An 18,994-nucleotide genomic window follows, 5' to 3' on the forward strand; every position below is an offset into this window, starting at 1 on the left:
ACATTACTAAAATATTTTGTCTGACTTTCCCGAACAAGCCAAGATCAGAGTGGAGGGTAACATTGCTCCATAGCTTTGGGGGAATTAGGCAAAAGGAGGTTAGTCAAATTCATGGAGTATAAGGCTATCAATGGCTACTAGTCATAATGGCTATATATTACCTCCGAGAGGCAGCATGCCTCTCAATACCAGTGGCTGGGGAGGGTGCTGTTGCCTTCGTGTCCTGCTTGTGGGCTTCCCAGACACATCTGGTTGGTCACTGTGAGAAACAAGATGCTGGATTAGATAGGCCTTTGTTCTGATCCAGCAGAGCCGCTCTTATGTTCATATGGTGCCCTTTAGGGTCCTATATGAGGGAATGCCCTCCCCTAGGACACCCAATTGGTGCAGACACTGGTCTTGTTTTGGAGCCAAGTTAAAACATGGCTTTTCACCAAAGCCTTTGAGGGCTAACTGAATTCCTGAATTCCACACTGTTTTAACTGTTTTATTCTTTTCGATTTTCTAATTGGTATTAGCTTGTTTAATGATTAATTTGCTTTGAGCTGTTTAAATTGTTCATTGTTTTATACTGGTTAAATTGGTTTTATCTGTATGCCGCCTTGGGATCTTAATGATATAGGGCAGGATACAAATGTTTTAAATAAATAAAATAAAAATAAACTATAGGTTTCTAACTGCGGAACTCACCGTAATCTAACATTTTCCCCAGGGGTGGGTGGGTAGAGGCTGTGTTGTTGTTCAGTCGTTCAGTCGTGTCCGACTCTTCGTGACCCCATGGACCATAGCACGCCAGGCCTTCCTGTCCTGCGCTCTCTCCCGGAGCGTGCTCAAGTTCATATTCATTGCATCCGTGATGCTATCTAGCCATCTCATCCTCTGCCGTCCCCTTCTCCTTTTGCCTTCAGTCTTTCCCAGCATCAGGGTCTTTTCCAGGGAGTTTTCTCTTCGCATTAGGTGGCCAAAATATTGGAGCTTCAGCTTCATTATCTGTCCTTCCAATGAGCAGTCAGGGTTGATTTCCTTTAGGATGGACTGATTTGACCTCCTTGCAGTCCAGGGGACTCGTAAGAGTCTTCTCCAGCACCACAGTTCGAAAGCATCAATTCTTCGGCGCTCAGCCTTCCTTATAGTCCAGCTCTCACAGCCATAAATTACTACTGGGAAAACCATAGCTTTGATTAGACGGACCTTTGTCGGCAAGGTGATGTCTCTGCTTCTTACTATGCTGTCTAGGTTTGCCATAGCTTTCCTCCAAAGGAGCAAGCGTCTTTTAATTTCATGGCTACAGTCACCGTCTGCGGTGATCTTGGAGCCCAAGAAAGTAAAATCTGTCACTGCTTCCATTTCTTCCCCTTCTATATGCCAGGAAGTGATAGGGCCAGATGACATGATCTTAGTTTTTTTAATGTTGAGTTTCAAACCAGCTTTTGCACTCTCCTCTTTCACCCTCAACAAGAGGCTCTTGAGATCCTCTTCGCTTTCTGCCATTAGGGTGGTATCGTCTGCATATCGGAGGTTGTTGATAATTCTCCCGGCAATCTTAATTCCGACCTCTGATTCATCCAACCCGGCGTTTCTCATGATGTACTCTGCATATAAGTTAAATAAGCAGGGCGACAATATGCAGCCTTGTCGTACTCCTTTCCCAATTTGGAACCAATCGGTTGTTCCATGTCTGGTTCTTACTGTTGCTTCTTGACCCTCTTACAGGTTTCTCAGGAGACAGGTAAGGTGGTCTGGTACTCCCATCACTTTAAGAATTTGCCACAGTTTGTTGTGATCCACACAATCAAAGGCTTTAGCGTAGTCAATGAAGCAGAAATAGACGTTTTTCTGGAATTCTCTTGCTTTCTCCATGATGCAGCGAATGTTGGCGATTTGATCTCTAGTTCCTCTGCCTCTTCGAAACCCAGCTTGTACTTCCGGTAGTTCTCGGTTCGCATACTGCTGAAGCCTAGCTTGTAGGATTTTGAGCATCACCTTGCTGGCATGTGAAATGAGCGCAATTGTGCGGTAGTTTGAACACTCTTTGGCGTTGCCCTTCTTTGGAATTGGAATGTAAACTGACCTTTTCCAGTCTTGTGGCCACTGTTGAGTGTTCCAGATTTGTTGGCATATTGAATGCAGCACTTTAACAGCATCACCTTTTAGGATTTTAAATAGCTCGGCTGGAATACTGTCATCTCCGCTAGCTTTGTTGTTACTAATGCTTCCTAAGGCCCACTTGACTTCACTCTCTAGGATGTCCGGCTCAAGTTCAGTGACCGCACTATCATGGCTATCAGGGACATTCAGATCTTTCCTGTATAGTTCTTCTGTGTATTCTTGCCACCTCTTCTTAATCTCATCTGCTTCTGTTAGGTCCCTGCCTTCTTTGTCCTTTATCATGCCCGTCTTTGCACAAAACGTTCCCTTGAGATCTCCAATTTTCTTGAAGAGATCTCTAGTCTTTCCCATTCTGTTGTTTTCCTCGATTTCTTTGCATTGTTCATTTAAGAAGGCCTTCTTGTCTCTCCTTGCTATTCTTTGGAACTCTGCATTCAGTTGGGTATATCTTCCCCTTTCTCCTTTGCTTTTCGCTTCCCTTCTTTCGTGAGCTACTTGTAAAGCCTCATCAGACAGCCACTTGGCTTAACTAAAAGCTGGTGGCCACTGCTATTTATTCTATTGTGCTTTCTCTAGGTCTCTTCTTCCCTATCGATAGAAGTATTGCTTCTTACCAAACATGCCACATTCTTCTGCATTGTTTCTGTGTTGAACTGTTTGGGTTATGGCTTGGCTTGGTAGGGGGTTTCCAAGGGGGTCAGTGGGCACAATGTATGACAAGCAGTATTTGTTAAAGCAAATACTTTAACAAATACTGTTAAATTTTTTAACAGTAAAAAAATTGTACTGTCATACAAGTACAGTACAAGTGCATTTAAGGAAAATCATTCTGGACATATAAGTAAAGTCCATTTAATATTATTGCCCATTAAACTGTTTTGACACTTGCCTTTAAGAACATAAGAAGAGCCATGCCGGATCAGACCAAGGGTCCATCTAGTCTAGCATTCTGTTCACAGTGGCCAACCAGCTGTCTACCAGGAACCTACAAGCAGGACATGAGCACAACAGCCCCCTCCCACCCATGTTCCCCAGCAACTGGTGTACATAGGCTCATTGTCTCTGGTTCTGGAGTCAGCACATAGCCATCAGGACCAGTAGCCATTGACAGCCTTTTCCTCTTGGAGCTTGCAAAATTCTGTCAGTTTATTCAGGTACACACAAACATCACTGTCCTTGCTACTACAGAAGTCCACATAAGACAGAAGTTGTTCGTCAGCATAAGGACAGGTGTGCAACTTGCTTTGGATAGAGTTGCACTCCCCTTATGATGCAGGTTTACTGGTTGGGGATGCTGCTTTTGGACTGGCAGTGACTATGAGTTCTTCTTAGCAGTTTAGGCAAATATGCCAGATGTGCCCTTTCATGGAGAAGACAGGCATTGGTCATTGCCATTCATGTCTTGATAATTTACAGAATGGACTACGGTAACACGCTCTGTGTGGGGCTGCCCTTGAAAAATGTTCAGAAACTTCAACTGGTCCAATATGCCACTGCCAGTATGTTGACTGGGCATATTTAGTTTCTGGGTCCAATTCAAGGTGCTGCTTCTTATCCTTAAACTCCTAAATACCCTGAGACCTGGTTACCCTAAGGACAGTCTTCTCCTGTATGTTCCCTCTTGTGCACTCTGACCCACATAGGAGTTCCTGCTTTGTCATCCAGCTGGTGGGTGGCCTTGTGAGATGTGGGACATGATTGAGTGGAAGGTATTCAGCTGTTTCAGTCATTGTACTATTTCTTTGGAATGCCCTCCCCAGGAAGGCTTGCCTGGCCCCAACTCTGTTTACATTTTGCCATTTGGTGAAGACATGGCTGTTTCAGGATGCTTTTGGTGATGGTTGACTGCTGGTTATTTTGTATTGCTGCTGATTCCAGATGTTATTTTTGCAGACTGCTGCTTTTTGTTTTTATTTGATTTTTTTAAAAAATCATGTTTAATATTTTTAAATTTTGTTGTGTCTTAAATTTTTCTTGTTAAAAAAACACTGCCTTAAGTTTTTCTTGCTAAAAAAAAGAGTAGCATATGAATGTTTAAAATAAATGAATAGAGTGTCTCGGACACTTTTGTTTTTGAATTCTGGGTTCTTAGCTATATTAATGATACTTTTAATAAGTTTCAGGAATGCTAGAGCATGAAACTATCCAAGGGGTGTCAGGGGTGAAACCAACTGGCCTCCGAAAGAGAACGTCCAGCATTGCTGATGAAGGGACATACACACTGGACTCTATCATCCGACAGCTGAATACCTTCCACTCAATCATGTGTCAACACGGAATGGATCCAGAGCTGATCAAGCAGGTGGTCAAGCAGATGTTCTACATCATTGGGGCTGTGACTCTCAATAATCTTCTCCTAAGGAAAGACATGTGCTCCTGGAGCAAAGGGATGCAGATAAGGTGAGGCTACCTTCTGAACTGTTTCCGTTCTTTTCAAATATATTGCTGGGCATAATAATGAATTCTTCCTGGACCAGGTGATTATTTCAAGGTATGTTGAAATACCCTCTTCTATTAGAGAGAATAGTTCTGGACCAGCTCACAGACTTCCCAAATTGGCGAGTCTCTGAACATGGTGAGGCAGCATGTTTACACAAACCATGGGTTTACATTGTCACATATTCCATAAGTAATATACTTGGCTCCTGCATTCCTTTCCCTCCCCACAACAATTTGCAGGAATTCAGCAAATGGTCTGCGTCACATCTGATAGTCATATGCGCAGTGGAGAGGGACATGCATTGTCCCAATGTCCTCCCTTGTGTAGAGAATTGCTGGTTTGGGAAGCGTATGGACAGGACTTCAGGGATTTCTAATATCTAATCAGAAAACCTCGTAACTTGACAACAATTTTTGGTGTTACAAACCCAGCCCTCCAGGATGGAGCTTTAAGTTACTTTGACAAGCATAGTTTCCAAACATGCATTTGCCTGTCAGCTGTAATGTGGTGCAGGGGAGAATCAGCTAACACACACACACACACACACACACACACGAGTGAGTTTATTTTTAGCCATTCCCCTGCAATCCCACTACCAGGGGGCGATAGGAGGATCACAATCCTGAGTGGGGAGATTGCAGGGCAGAATCAGAGGAGGAAGGGTTAAGCACTCCCCTCTGCTGTTTCTTCCCTGATGCCTCCCCCCCTGCCCCCACATTAGCATTACAAACAAAGAAGGGGATGCCTCCTAACAAATGTATTTCTAGGTGGGTGTTGTGGGGAAAGGATTCTGCAGCAAGCAAGGATTCAGGCACCAGCTCAGTTGTTGATATCTGATTTATAGGATGAGACGTGACACACATGGCTCCCTGGTGAGTGTGCCGTGCAGTGGATAGCACCATTAGCTCCAATTTCATGTTGTCTGTGGAACAGCCTACTCAATTATTTCATTTTCATATTATTTTATATGGCATATTAGCCTATTTCAAGCATTGGGATTCCTAAAAAAAAACAATTATCGAGGTGTGGGGGGTTGGAGGGGGATCCTGCTTGTTATGCATAAAAGAAGTCTAATAGATGACAGATAAAAACTAAAATCTGTCCTAGGTCAAAGCAGTAAGTAAAGTACAAGACAAAGGTCTGGAGCACTACATGGGACTTGGGTATTTTGCTTTCTAAATGCATTGGGCATAATTACTTAACGGTTGTGCTGGGAACAAGGAGCTGCTGCCGCAATCAGAACAAAATGTTTGTTAAATAATTTACAGAATATTGTGTGAAGGGAAATAATTGAGCTAGAAAGCATTAAGAATTTTTTCCCAGTTCAGGCTGATTGAAAATGGACTTAAAGGCTGTGGTTATTTATATGTATATATTAAACTTGCAGGTACAATGTAAGTCAGCTTGAAGAATGGCTTCGTGACAAAAATCTGATGAATAGTGGGGCTAAGGAAACTCTTGAGCCTCTTATCCAGGCAGCACAGTTGTTGCAGGTGAAAAAGAAAACAGATGAGGATGCAGAGGCCATTTGTTCCATGTGCAATGCCTTAACTACTGCACAGGTAACCCAGCCTTCCTTATGTTATTTGACTCAACTGAAAATACCCTTTCTATCATGGTTCTTGTGCTATGTGTCAACTTGCGACTTTCCCTCTTACAGTTGAATTATTGTTATCAGTAAAATGCTAAATTCAAAAGCATCAAATATAAAATCAAATTATTTGTATTTATTTATTTATTTATTAAATTTCTTAATTGCCCATCTGGCTAGTCACCCGGCCACTCTGGACGATGTACAATAATACAGTTTTAAAACAATAAAATTACACATTAAAACATCATTTTCTAAAATTTCCGTAGCCCACCCCAAATGCCTGCCTGAACAACCAAGTTTTCAACATGTGGCAGAAACTCATTAAAGAGGGGGCATGGCGGAGTTCCCTAGGGAGGGAGTTCCACAAAGTGGGGGCCACCACAGAGAAGGCCCTCTCCCTCATCCTCACCAGTCTAGCTGTCCTGGCTGATGGGACAGAGAGAAGGCCATCTGAGGCTGATCTTGTGGCCTGTCTGGTATTCCTGGAGGCACTCCTTAAGATAGGCTGGGCTGGAACCATATAGGGTTTTAAAGGTCAAAACCAACACCTTGAATTTGGCCTGCAAAACAACTGGTAACCAGTGCAACTCCTTCAGCACTGGAGTGATGTGATCTCTTTTTAATTACAAAGAGAGAGAGTAAGCTCCATAAACTTTTATTTCAAATGCAAGTTTTGGTATGGACATCCAATTTTTGGTTTTACATTCATTTATTTATTTGCATTCATTCATTTATTTAAAGGAGAATAAGACATTACACTGGGGCTGCAGTGGCTTAGTGGTTAAGACGCTGAACTGCAGACTGGAAGGTCGGCAGGTCAGCAGTTCGAGACCCGAGTGCCGCGTGACGGAGTGAGCTCCTGTCTTCAGTCCAGCTCCTGCCAACCTAGCAGTTTGAAAGCAAGAAATTGCAAGTAGATAAATAGGCACCGCCTCGGCGGGAAAGGTGACAGCGTTCCGTGCACCTCGTTGTTCAGTCATGCCGGCCACATGACCACGGAAGCGTCTTCGGACAGCGCTGGCTCTTCGGCTTAGAAACGGGGATGAGCACCGCACCCTAGAGTCGGACACGACTGGTTGGGGACACCTTTACCTTTACCTTTAAGACATTACACTAGGGGCAAAGTGCCCTAGTTTTATTATGGAGAGAGACATATATGCTTGAATGCATGCAGCCCAATGTTGCTATTGCTTGCGGTAAAGGGTGCATTTCCTGAGGAATTATACATTCCAAAACTAAAAGAGAGAGGGGAAGGGTTTGGGGTGAAAAGTTCCGGAAAGGCATTGTTTAAAACATTGGGTAAATGGCAAGGACATATTAGTCAACAACAGAAATAAATATATACATACCTGTTTTTCTTACAGATTGTGAAAGTTTTGAACTTGTATACTCCAGTTAATGAGTTTGAAGAAAGAGTGTCTGTGTCCTTTATCCGGACAATACAGGTAAAAAACATTTTCTGTCTTCCCCCTTACTGCATGTGCAATTTGTTTTTTTTAAAAACTGTGTGTGTGTGTGTGTGTGTGTGTGTATGATGATGATGATGATGGTGCTACCCATATTTCTCTTCCTGTTGGATCTATACTATGTATTATCATTACTAGAAAAGCACTCATCAATATGATGGGTTTATGTGTGTAAGGAGGGCTTATTTATTGCAAGAATCTGGGGGTGGGTTGGTGCAGTGCCTTTGTGTTCTCTACACATAGAAATGCATTGAACCCAAAACACACCCCATGGTTTTGCCATCATTACAAAATCCCCAAACGCAATTTTCTCTGTGGGAAAGAAGTTCAGTTACATTGAGGAAAATGAAGAGATGCATTTGAAGACATCATTGAGATGTCTGGCCCCTGTTCCAGTGTCCCCAGCCTTTGAGCATCAACCATCTCCTGTCTGCATAGCCCCAGTCCTTCATTTGCATAGTTCTATCCGAGATATGTTTTATTGGTCATCGTTGTGTGTGCCTTTAAGCTCACATAGTTGCTGTCTGCAATAGAAATTACTTTACTTGTGTTGCAAGTATTCTGCCTCTTTATTGTTCTCTTCTGTTTTCTCATTCTCAAGTAAATGTGTTTTTCACAAAGGGATTCCTTTTTTGCTTGCCCTCAGTGAAATGCTTTCTTCCATTGGGAGAAGACTTCTGTATTCTTGCGGTTGCACTTTCCATGGTTGTACGTTTACAACAGTTATTTTCAAACTCTCTCATGAGACAATGGTTAGTGTGCTACAAGAAATTAATTTATGCATTGCGGTGCAGAGGCATCTGCCCACTGCACCTCTCTGTAAGATTCACGTTTCTGAACTTTCCATCTTCCAGTCTTGTTTTGTTAGGGAACAGAAGGGAAATTCCACTGCATTTCTGCATCAACTGAGATCTGTATCATTCATTTGCTCCCAGTGTAGCCATGCAGCAGAATGACTTGCCTTCAGTGTTGGCACACCCAGGCCAGTGATCTGTGCATGAACACATGGGCTCTTCTGATGGCTGTGAATTTTTAGTTCTAAAAGTAAACCTTTTGAGTGTAAGTGAAGAGTCCCTCCAACTCTCCTTCAGTAGTGGAGGGTGTCCAGGAATGGGGTTACTCCTCCTACATGTTTCAGAGGCAGAGCCATGCAAATACCTGCATCCTGGGTCTTGTTCAGTGGGAGGAACCTCCCAGTTTCAGTTTTAGTCTTGCCTGCTGCAAAGCAACAGGGCTTTCACAGAGCCCCAGCTGTATTCACTTTTTTTGTCACATAAGTAGCTGGCTTCAGCTTTCATTCACCTGACAGTTTTATCTGACCCTGATGGGGGAAACACCCACCAATTATGTGCTGTGTGCCCCTCTAAGGAGAATATCAGAGCTGCAAAGAGGAGCAGAGCTCCTGGGCTCACTTCTGGCAGGGTGGCGCTGCTGGGAATGTCTTCCTGCCAGCAGGGCAGACTCTCCTGTACTGAGAAGAAAGCAAGAGCTAACCACAAAAAGGAGAAGGAGCTCTGAGGCAGTTCCTGGCAAGGGAGGGAAGGTCCTACTTGCAGCTGCCAACAAGGAGAAAAAAGGTGTACCTCAGTGATCAGAAATTTGGGGAAAGTGGTCTACAAGAATTATTTCTGAAGTATTTCTATGGAAGAACTATTCAAGTACAATGTACAATGACAGGAAATAAACAATTCATTTTGCATAAAGCTTCAACCATTGCTTTTAAGCATGAAATGTTTTTAGAACTTTGCCTTAAGCAGTTGTTTAATGCCTACAACAAACTGCATGCAACCAATCTGGATAAAGCATATTACTACAACTTTGGGACTCCCCAGCCCTTCAAGTTTTCTCTTTCTTTCTTCAGAAGTAAGATTTTTCACTGTCTTCTCATTCATAAGAGTGGAAATCATTGTTTTATCTATGATGGTTTTTTAATTTTGTTTTGCATTGTTAGCTATCTTGGATGGCTGCAGTATACATCTTCTTAAGAATAAATAAAATATTAATGTGATCCATTCTTATCTTTTCAGCTGCGTATGCGAGACAGGAAAGACTCTCCTCAACTGCTAATGGATGCCAAGCATATTTTCCCTGTTACTTTCCCATTTAATCCCTCATCTCTTGCATTAGAAACCATTCAGATTCCAGCAAGTTTGGGGCTAGGGTTCATTACCCGCGTCTGAACCAAGGATACAGTTAGCTATTGATCACAAGTTTGCTGCCTGTAATCTCTAACAATGAAAATGAACACATTGAGAAGCCATGGGGATAGGGAGGGAGGGCTGGAGAAAATATTGTAGATACCCTAAAATGCATTTTAGAGAGCTGGAATGCTATGTAACTGTCTCACAGCTGAAGGCTGATGGAAACATATACATTTGTACAAATTTACCATTCTCATGCTGAGGCCTATATAAAGTTTTTCAGAGTTAGACAGTTTTCAGTAGAGACCTAAAGTGTGTGTTTTTTTTTTCTCCCTGTTGGTCATAAGCTGTCTTATATTTGAATTCAGAACTGTAGACAGTCTGTGACTAATAAACCGAGGAGCAGATTCCTCCCCCCCCCCTTTCTTCTAAGGACAAAATTGGTCAAGAAGAAACCGTTACTATCTATACTATAGTTTGTGTGCAAGAGGAAGCCATTATTATCCTTGGGGCCATCCAAAGAGGAGTTTCTCCAATTTAGCTAGGCGAAGGGTCACTTCACATATTCCAGATTCAGAGTGTATGCCATTAGGTTTGAAGTGGCCACCAATTGCAGATCCCCGTTGCCTGTATGCTTGGTGGAATAGATGCATATAGCTGCTTCCAACATGATGGTGTTAGTGAGTACACTCAGTCCATAATGCGTTTCTGATTCTCATTCTGATAAAGCTGAGGGGGCAGTTTAGCTCCTTATAACACATTTCAGTGTAATTAAGTCATATGTGATCTGCTGGCAGACAGGGACAGAGGAGTTGGTGTAAGGCATGATTTTTAGTGAGGTATATAAGCAGTTAGGGATATCTTCTACATAAGTTAGAGACTGGAAATTGTAATGCAAACTGACACTATAATACACAATCTACCAGATATTTGTCTTGCACAAGCCCCATTTAAGTGAACATGAGAAGTCATACTCTGGAGAAACCCCATTCACTTCAAGGGAGCTTGCACAGTAGAGGTTCATAGTAGATTGCACCCAGAGATAATCTGTCAAACAGCTTCCCTGTTTATGTCAGTGTGACATAAATGCTGAAGTATCAAGAAGTCCTTGGGCTTACTGTATAGTACAACGTGGCTGTTCATTAGTTAGTACTGTTTCAAAACATATCAAAGTGCTGCTGTGTGCTGTGTTCTTTTAAATGTACAGTAATAATCTTTAGGAAAAAGAAATACAGATTTTTTTAAAAACCACACATAACTTTAATAGTCCAGTCTTTACAGGATTAATGCAAGTGTCAAGAAATATCACTGGTAATAGGAAATGGTAACTAAGCACAAATAACAAATTGGAAGCTGCGTAATAATTAAAGTATGTTTATTAAAGTATTCAAAACCTTGAGTTCAGTAAACAAAAGCCAAGCTTATTATATTTTAGTATTTATTTATCATGTTGGTGTATGTAAGTTTTTCACCTTTTCTTCGTTGCCAGATTTGAAATGGCATTGTGTATGTTTTAATATTATTCATGTTGGGGGGGCGGGGGGAGGACGACACACATTTAAGATGAATCTCAAATGCCTAGCTAAAGGAGGATTTATTTTATCCCTAATCCCCTGAATACCTTAAGACCTTGCTACACATTCATTATTAGAAATGTAAGGCAACCTGATTTCGATGCATGTAAAAAGAAATACTCTGCTTCTGCATCAATAGGAATATTTCAGTGGACACATTAAGAACAAGGAATTTGCTTGATTAAAAGATTTTGTCAGGATTTCCCACATTCTGGATACTTGTCAGCTTCATGTTGAGGCTGATCCTGACATATCAAAATGTCTGACAAGCCTCGTTCTGTGTTTCTGGGCCTGAGTTTTTTTTTTAAAAAAGAAATATGATTAGTGATGATCAGCTATACATAGGAAGAAATCACATATTTTGAAATTGCCACGTGCAATATTTTAATGTAGCAGTTGTATGTTTATTTTAAAACATATCTATATGCTGTAAAGGCATATTGTTTAAAATGTTCTGGTACTGGACATAATTTCTTTGCACATCCTTAGAACCATGTTGCTATCACTTGAGAAGACTGCTATGTTTCAAGTACGTTTTACATGAGAGAGATGTGCAACTGGTATATGGTCACTGATAAAAGTAAATAAGGTGAGCTTCAGGTTTGTCAGGACTGTTCTTAAAAGCTGGTTTGGATTCGCTTTCCCTGACCCCAGCCATATTTTGTTGTGTGTGGCGGGGGGTTGTTGGCAGAGAGGTGTGTGCTCTTCTGTTGATGGTTGTTTTAGGAATCATTCAGGTACCTACATTCAAGCATTGTCTTTTAATCTGTTTTCTTTATTTATGATAAATAAAAAGGTCCTTACTTGAATATTTTTACCTTATCTGGCACCAAGTTTACAAAATGACTTTTAACAAGGTTTTGTCCCCTAGAACTACTTTAAAATGCTCTGTCAAGCAGTCATCCTCTGTGGCTTTGGTCAGCTAGGGCAGTTTATTGCCATGGAGCTGTGGGCAAACATGGGAGACACAGATGTTGACTGCCCTAGAGGAAGCCCTGAATTGACCACAGCCTCAGATGACCATGGCTTCTTTAATTATGTACACTAGCTTCTCAAACATTCACTGGATTCCTAATGTATCATGAGAAAGATAATACATCAGTAGTAAAACTGATTTAAGGAGACAGCAGCACTTTTAAAAAATTAGAAGCCTAACTGAAACAATCTGCAGTATCCTACTTATCCTCTGAATTAACTGGAATTCTGCCCTTCATCTTAGTGGAAGAAATTGACCTCAAAAAACTTGACTACTCCAGAAATGATAAATGTTTAAATGTATGCTTTTTTATTTTTTCTTGTTTACCTGTAAAAAAAAGCCTTACTGTACCTTGTTTACTTCCAAGAGTGGTAGATGCTTATAGGCATTATCCTTATATTCAATAGTCTGACAATATTACTTTCTATCACATTAAAATTGGATGCTGCGTCACATGTTTTAAAAGATGTTTCTAAGTTTAACTAGTATTTTGTAATTCATCAAGTACTTTACGTAACAGTATTTTACATGCACTTTTCATAGGTTTAGTGTTGGTACACAATATAAAACATTTTGAGTTTTTCAGGGTTAGAGTCTTTAAATCAAATACAATTTTGAGTGTGCTTTTTTCCTTTTAAAGTATGGTTATGCTCTTTTAATGCGGAAATGTCTTAATTATTTTGTTGATTTGATATGGAATAGTCTCTCCAATGATGAAAAAATAATTATGAGAGTCTTTGAAATGTACAGATCTGAAGTATTGCACAAATATTACCTCATTAGGTTTTAGATCCCCCCCCAATGAGTTCTCTGTTTTTGCAACATAATCTTGCGTCCAGAGTTTAACAAAATGCTTCTTAAACTTCAATCTGGGATGGAACTTGAAAAATATTTAAAGTTTGTTTTATTAAATGGCAACTAATGTATGGAATCTTGTGTACTATTTTAATGACCTAACTAGTCATTGGAACATATTTGCATGTAGGTACACACAGGATTGCATCCTTAGCCTTCAGAAGTAAGGACTGGTATACTGCACTTAAAATACATTTGCCTTGATCTTGAGATCCTGTTCATTACATGTACAGCTTACATGTGAAACAGCTACATGGGGAATAGCTGTTGTGTGTGCACCTCCCCCCACACCACCACATGGAATCCCACCATGATGTTAAAAAGGGAATCCTATGTAGATTGGTGGAGTGGATCTTCACATCTGTGTCCATGTGTACATGGTCTTGTGCACGTGGAAACCACCACAGTGGCAATGCCTTGCAGACACCCAGTCTCTCCCAAACAGAAGGTAGTCTGCATCTGTAGGACAGATTCTGGCAGTGCTTTTGCACACAGCTGGTGTTTACGAAAGATCATCTCTGTTTCGGGGCTGGTACATGGACAGAAATCCCCTTGATTCCAATTGAGCTTTTCTCCAAGTCTGCTTGGGATAGCAGCCTTTTATCTTTAAGTTTGTTCCATATCTCAAAACCACCAACATTTGAAAGCTGAAGGGCTCTTTCATTTAAGATTTAAAGTGGACATTACTATTTTAAACTGGAAATACTTTTTGAAGCAAAGCCTTTGACAATAGGTTCCCCCCCCCCACTAGAAATTGCCACAGTGCTTGGATGGAAACCAAAATGGTATCAGAATGACATACACTCGGAACTGTTATAGTGTCTGACATTGTACTTAGTAAACGTATGCTACATAAACGCTGTATCTTAGCTATCTCTGAAATGTCCAAATAAAAAACAACTGTTAAGTCATTTTTGGCTCTTGTGTGAATAGACAATTAGTGATCAATGGATTTTCAGCATACAACACCATTCTGTGCATATCCACTCAGATGTCAGTTCCACTGAGTTCAATAGAACATACTCCCAACTAAGTGTGTGTCTAGGATTGCAACCCTAATAATAGAAAATCAGCAAGGAGACAAAAGCATGGCACAACTTCAAGTCTAGCAAGTAATTTATATGGCTCAAGATGTATATTGCCATTGCATTGTAGTACCTTTCCCCCTGCTCCCAAAAATACACACACCCATGTTCCAAAATGCCACAGATCCAAATCTAGGGATGCAATTCTTCAGCAGCTATTACATCGCAGATGTAATGTATAAACTGTGCCTGTGAAATTGATTTCTATATTTCTCATGCTCTAGCAATTTTCACCGTGCTGAACCACATACAGTTCCTTTGGGTTAATGATTGTTTACAGTAGTTGGGGAGCTTCTTCTAGAAATGGCTGTTTTCAGTGACTTGTATTGCAGCTTCAATGTAGCCAATCTTGCTGAGGTTTGCATGTATGAATCAGGACTGGGGAAACACACATTAAAGCAAATATTTTGTTGTGTGTGGGGGTGGGGTTGAAGGGGAATGCTTTCTGGGAGGTGGAGCATATTTGCCCTGATCCTTTAAAATCCTTTTGACAGTGAGGGGCTTGATCTAAGCAAGTACCCTTCACCCTGTGACATATGTGAATAAGAGAATACTGCCTTTGACCACCTGCAGGGTACACTTCCCTCCACATTCATGAGAATTTCTGCACCAAAATCCGCTTTTGCTCATTATTGGAATATATTTTAGGTGCTAATTGGCAATGGAAGTGACTGGTGCAACAGATCATAACTAAACAACTTTTTTGAGAAAAAGTTTATCTGGTCTGATTTGGAGAGAATAAAAATTTTGTTTATATGTCATAAGACAATTCTCCTGCACTGGCCAACTTTGCCCTTGCAGCCCAGAAGTAGAGTAAATTTTTTGACCTTGCAGAATGTTAAAAAAATTGTAGCGTATGTTTTATCTGATTTTTATCTACCTGTTTTTTGTATGCTTGTTGTAACCATTGGTTGAAACAATAAAAGCTTTATTATTGTATCAGCTAAATAACCCTCAGCATCTAGGGGTGGGCAACTTGTGACCATCCAGATATTGATGGACTGTATTTCCCATCAGACCTAGCTAGCATAACCAATGATGAGGGATGATGGGAGTTGCAAAGGGCTGGATGCGCCTGATCTCATAAGCTAAGCAGGGTCAGCCCTGGTTAGTACTTGGATGGGAGACAGCCTGGGAATCAGGCTTCCTGCACTGAGCAAGGGGTTGGACTCGATGGTTTTATAGGCCCCTTCCAACCCTATGATTCTATGACGTCAAACAATATCTGGGGGACCACATGTGTGCTATCCCTGACCTAAAAAGTAAACAGTGCAGAGAAAGAGAGGCATGAGTGCATTGTGACTGGAGACTCATAACATTCACTCAAGATATACTTTGGAGCCACTCTGTAGATACAGTCCAGAAAAAAGTAGTATTTGGTCAACCAAAAAGTCACAAAGTAGTGAGCAACCTTTTCAGCAAAATTCCTCAGGCTGGAAGTGAAGCAAAATGCAGCCTGGACCATTACAAATTAGCCTGAGGCTTGCTCATCATGCCCAGCAACATTTTTCTCTTCCCCCCCAACCTCCCCCCCCCCTTTAATATTCATCTTGAAGTGTACTAGCATACTCAACAGTTTGCTCACAACTGTGGGATGTTTCACTGGTTCATAATAAAGGTATTCATCTAGTTCAGGGATCCCCAAACTTTTTCAGTCAGTGGATACACTTGGAATTTTGAGTGTTATGGGCACTATTTAAAAATGTATGCTATGGATGGGGGTGCCCATTCATAAAATGGCTGCTATGGTGGGTATGGCCAATCACAAAACACCCATTTCCCAGAAGGCAAATTTTGAGAAAAGTACCTTTCCCAAGAACCTGTGTGTTTGTGAGCTCCAAAACATATAGCCACTCTCTTGAACCCAAATAAAGATGGTGTCAGAGGGCAGCCCTTTGCTTTGCAGCATGCCAGCCTCCCACTTAAAAATTTAAAAAATAAAATAAGCATCAGGAGAGGCAGGGAGCCTGGCAGAGACCCCAGAGCTAATTGCTTTTGGATTCCAACCCCCTCCATACATGAGTCATCACCTACTCCCCCCCAAAAGCTATAGCCTCTGCTATTAAAACCCTGTCCTAACTACTTCATTCTTGCTTATCTCCTGAGAGTTCCTTCTATTCTTTCCCCCTTTCTATAGGACTGATACATTTCTGTGATGATCTTGACAATATGAACTCCTGTTACGTCCCCGAAAATGATGGGCTAGATTCAGATCTAGAGTAGACCCACTGAAATCAATGGGGCAAGTAAGTCATTGCTAACTTAAGCCTCACTGATTTCAATGGGTCTTTTCCAAGTTTGACTAAATCTGGACCTAGTCTCAGATGCCAATGGGTCTACTCTAAATATGGCTGAAGCTGGATCTAGTCTCGGATGCCAATGGGTCTACTCTTGAGTATGACTAAATCTGGGCTAAATCCTCACATAGCGGTTATACCGTTATCATAACTATTGGTGCCCATTGGTGTCATGTGTAGTTATGATAACGGTAAAGATCCGTCTAATCAAAGCTATGGTTTTCCCAGTAGTAATGTATGGCTGTGAGAGCTGGACTGTAAGGAAGGCTGAGCGCCGAAGAACTGATGCTTTCCAACTGTGGTGCTGGAGAAGACTCTTACGAGTCCCCTGGACTGCAAGGAGATCCAATCAGTCCATCCTAAAGGAAATCAACCCTGAGTGCTCATTGGAAGGACAGATACTGAAGCTGAAGCTCCAATATTTTGGCCACCTAATGCGAAGAGAAAACTCCCTGGAAAAGACCCTGATGCTGGGAAAGACTGAAGGCAAAAGGAGACGGGGACGGCAGAGGATGAGATGGCTGGATAGCATCACCGATGCAATGAATATGGGCTTGAGCGCGCTCGGGGAGAGAGCGCAGGAAAGGGAGGCCGGGCGTGCTGTGGTCCAGGGGGTCACGAAGAGTCGGACACGACTGAACAGCAACAAATGATAACGGTGTAACTGCTATGTGTAGATTCAGCCTTGGATCTAACTTGTCCCACTGACTACGACGGCTCTCCTCTAGCATGACCAAATCCGGATCTAACTGGCCCCACTGTCTCCAACGGCTCCACTCTGACTAAATCTGGATCCAGCTCGAGAAGAACGTTAAGAAAGAAAAAAGCGCGCATTCCCTCCAGCTCCGACCCTTCGGCCGTCCGTCGCTTCCCCTCACCCCCGCGAGGAGCGAAGAGGCCACAACCCTGAGTAAACCTTCCCCCGCGGAAAGGGAAAACGCCGGGCACACGAACGTGGCGCTGCGGCTGTGGCTCCACCTCTGCGAAGGGCGACCGCCGGGCGGCCGCACGGGAGAGGCGCGCGCTGAGGGACGCGCCTCCAGCCCCGACTGCGCCGCCGCCGCCGCCGCCGCCGCCTTCCCCCCCTTCAGCGGGGCTGCTGGACGAGGCGCCTCCTTTCGAGGGCCCATGGCGCTCGTCGGCCTCTACACGCAGGTAAAGGACGAGCGGCGGGCCCTCCAGCCCCGCCGCGACGCTGCCGGGCCGGGGCAGGTGCGGCGGCCGCGACTCTGAGGCGACTGGGGCGGAGCGGCGGGAGCTCCGTTGGAATCCGGCCGCTGGGGGGCGCGGAACGAGGCTTGGAGGCGAGGGGGGCGGGGGTCGCGGCCGTGCGGCCGCCCTCCAGCGCGGCTCTTACTTCGGGGCAGCCCCCTTGCGCACAGCGGGGGTTTACCGCTGAGGGAGTCGCCTGGGGTTATCCCTGCGTGTCGGGGGACAAAAAGACGGGGAAAGGGGCGGGCGGGCGCGCGCCGCCGCCGCCGCCGCCTTTTTCGCGCCGCCGCGTGGGCGGTGAGGCGGGAGAGAAGCCGCCGCGGTTCTCCTGAGGAGACTGTCTGTTCAGAGAGCGGGAATGTGGGGACGCGGTCGGGCCAGGCGGCGGAGGCGGCGGCGAGGAGATGCTGCCTCGGGTTTTTCGAGTGGGGGAAAAGGAAAGGGCGGAGGGGAAGAAATCTGGTCCCGCCTGCCGGGGGGGGGGGGGGAGAGAGAGACGGGGAAGTTCGCGTCCTCGGCACAAAGGGTCAGGCGGAACGAGGAAGGGCCTCTTTCGGCTCCTCTTTCCAGCGCGCGTGCGCGCGCGCACGTGTGTTAACTAAAAAAGGTAAAGGTGTCCCCAGCCAGCCGTGTCCGGCTCTAGGGTGCGGCGCTCATCCCCGTTTCTAAGCCGAAGAGCCAGCGCTGCCCGAAGGCGCTTCCGTGGTCATGACTGAACACCGAGGTGCGCGGAACGCTGTTACCTTTCCCGCCGAGGCGGTGCCTATTTATCTACTTGCAGTTTCTTGCTTTCGAACGGCTAGGTTGGCAGGAGCTGGGACTGAAGACGGGAGCTCGCTCCGTCACGCGGCACTCGGGTCTCGGACTGCTGACCTGCCGACCGTCCGGTCTGCGGTTCAGCGTCTTAACCGCTAAGCCGCCGCGGTCCCAACGTGTTAACTACCTCGAAGCAATTTTTAAGAAACGGCATTGTGATGCGTGCAGCGCCCGCAAACCCAAACCCCAACCCCGGGCTACATCTAAGTGGACGCCCCTGAAACGGAAGATATGGTAGCCGTCCTGTGCACGTTTACTTGGGGCTCTAAAGCCCACTGTCGTTAATGGGGTTGAATGCTGAGTAAGCTTGCATAGGATGGGGTCGGTAAATAAAACTTAAGGCCGCAGTGGGTTGTATCCGATGTTAGTCCTGTTTGTTTATTTCCTTATTTCCTTACGACATTGGTATGCCGCTCCACATCTAAATAG

At 43.7% G+C, this 18,994-nt stretch overlaps 2 protein-coding genes across 2 annotated transcripts in view; both read left to right on the forward strand.

Annotated features, from left to right (window-relative positions):
* MYO5A (myosin VA) overlaps positions 1 to 14,065 on the forward strand; it is a 128,194-nt gene extending 114,129 nt beyond the window's left edge. Inside the window, exons 38-41 of the mRNA XM_084817072.1 lie at positions 4,227 to 4,509; positions 5,937 to 6,111; positions 7,508 to 7,588; positions 9,637 to 14,065. Coding sequence (XP_084673198.1) covers positions 4,227 to 4,509; positions 5,937 to 6,111; positions 7,508 to 7,588; positions 9,637 to 9,789 — 692 coding nt within the window. The 3' untranslated portion in view covers positions 9,790 to 14,065. The remainder of the gene's footprint in view (positions 1 to 4,226; positions 4,510 to 5,936; positions 6,112 to 7,507; positions 7,589 to 9,636) is intronic.
* Positions 14,066 to 17,543: 3,478 nt separating this feature from the next.
* The window catches only part of MYO5C (myosin VC), a 75,405-nt gene continuing 73,954 nt past the window's right edge, over positions 17,544 to 18,994 (forward strand). Inside the window, exon 1 of the mRNA XM_084817073.1 lies at positions 17,544 to 17,692. Within this exon, the coding sequence (XP_084673199.1) occupies positions 17,666 to 17,692 (27 nt within the window). The 5' untranslated portion in view covers positions 17,544 to 17,665. The remainder of the gene's footprint in view (positions 17,693 to 18,994) is intronic.

This window comes from Heloderma suspectum, chromosome 11 (assembly GCF_057233095.1).
Source record: "Heloderma suspectum isolate Gila_16-S chromosome 11, 16-S_ref, whole genome shotgun sequence".
In the NCBI taxonomy this organism is placed as follows: Eukaryota; Metazoa; Chordata; class Lepidosauria; order Squamata; family Helodermatidae; genus Heloderma; species Heloderma suspectum.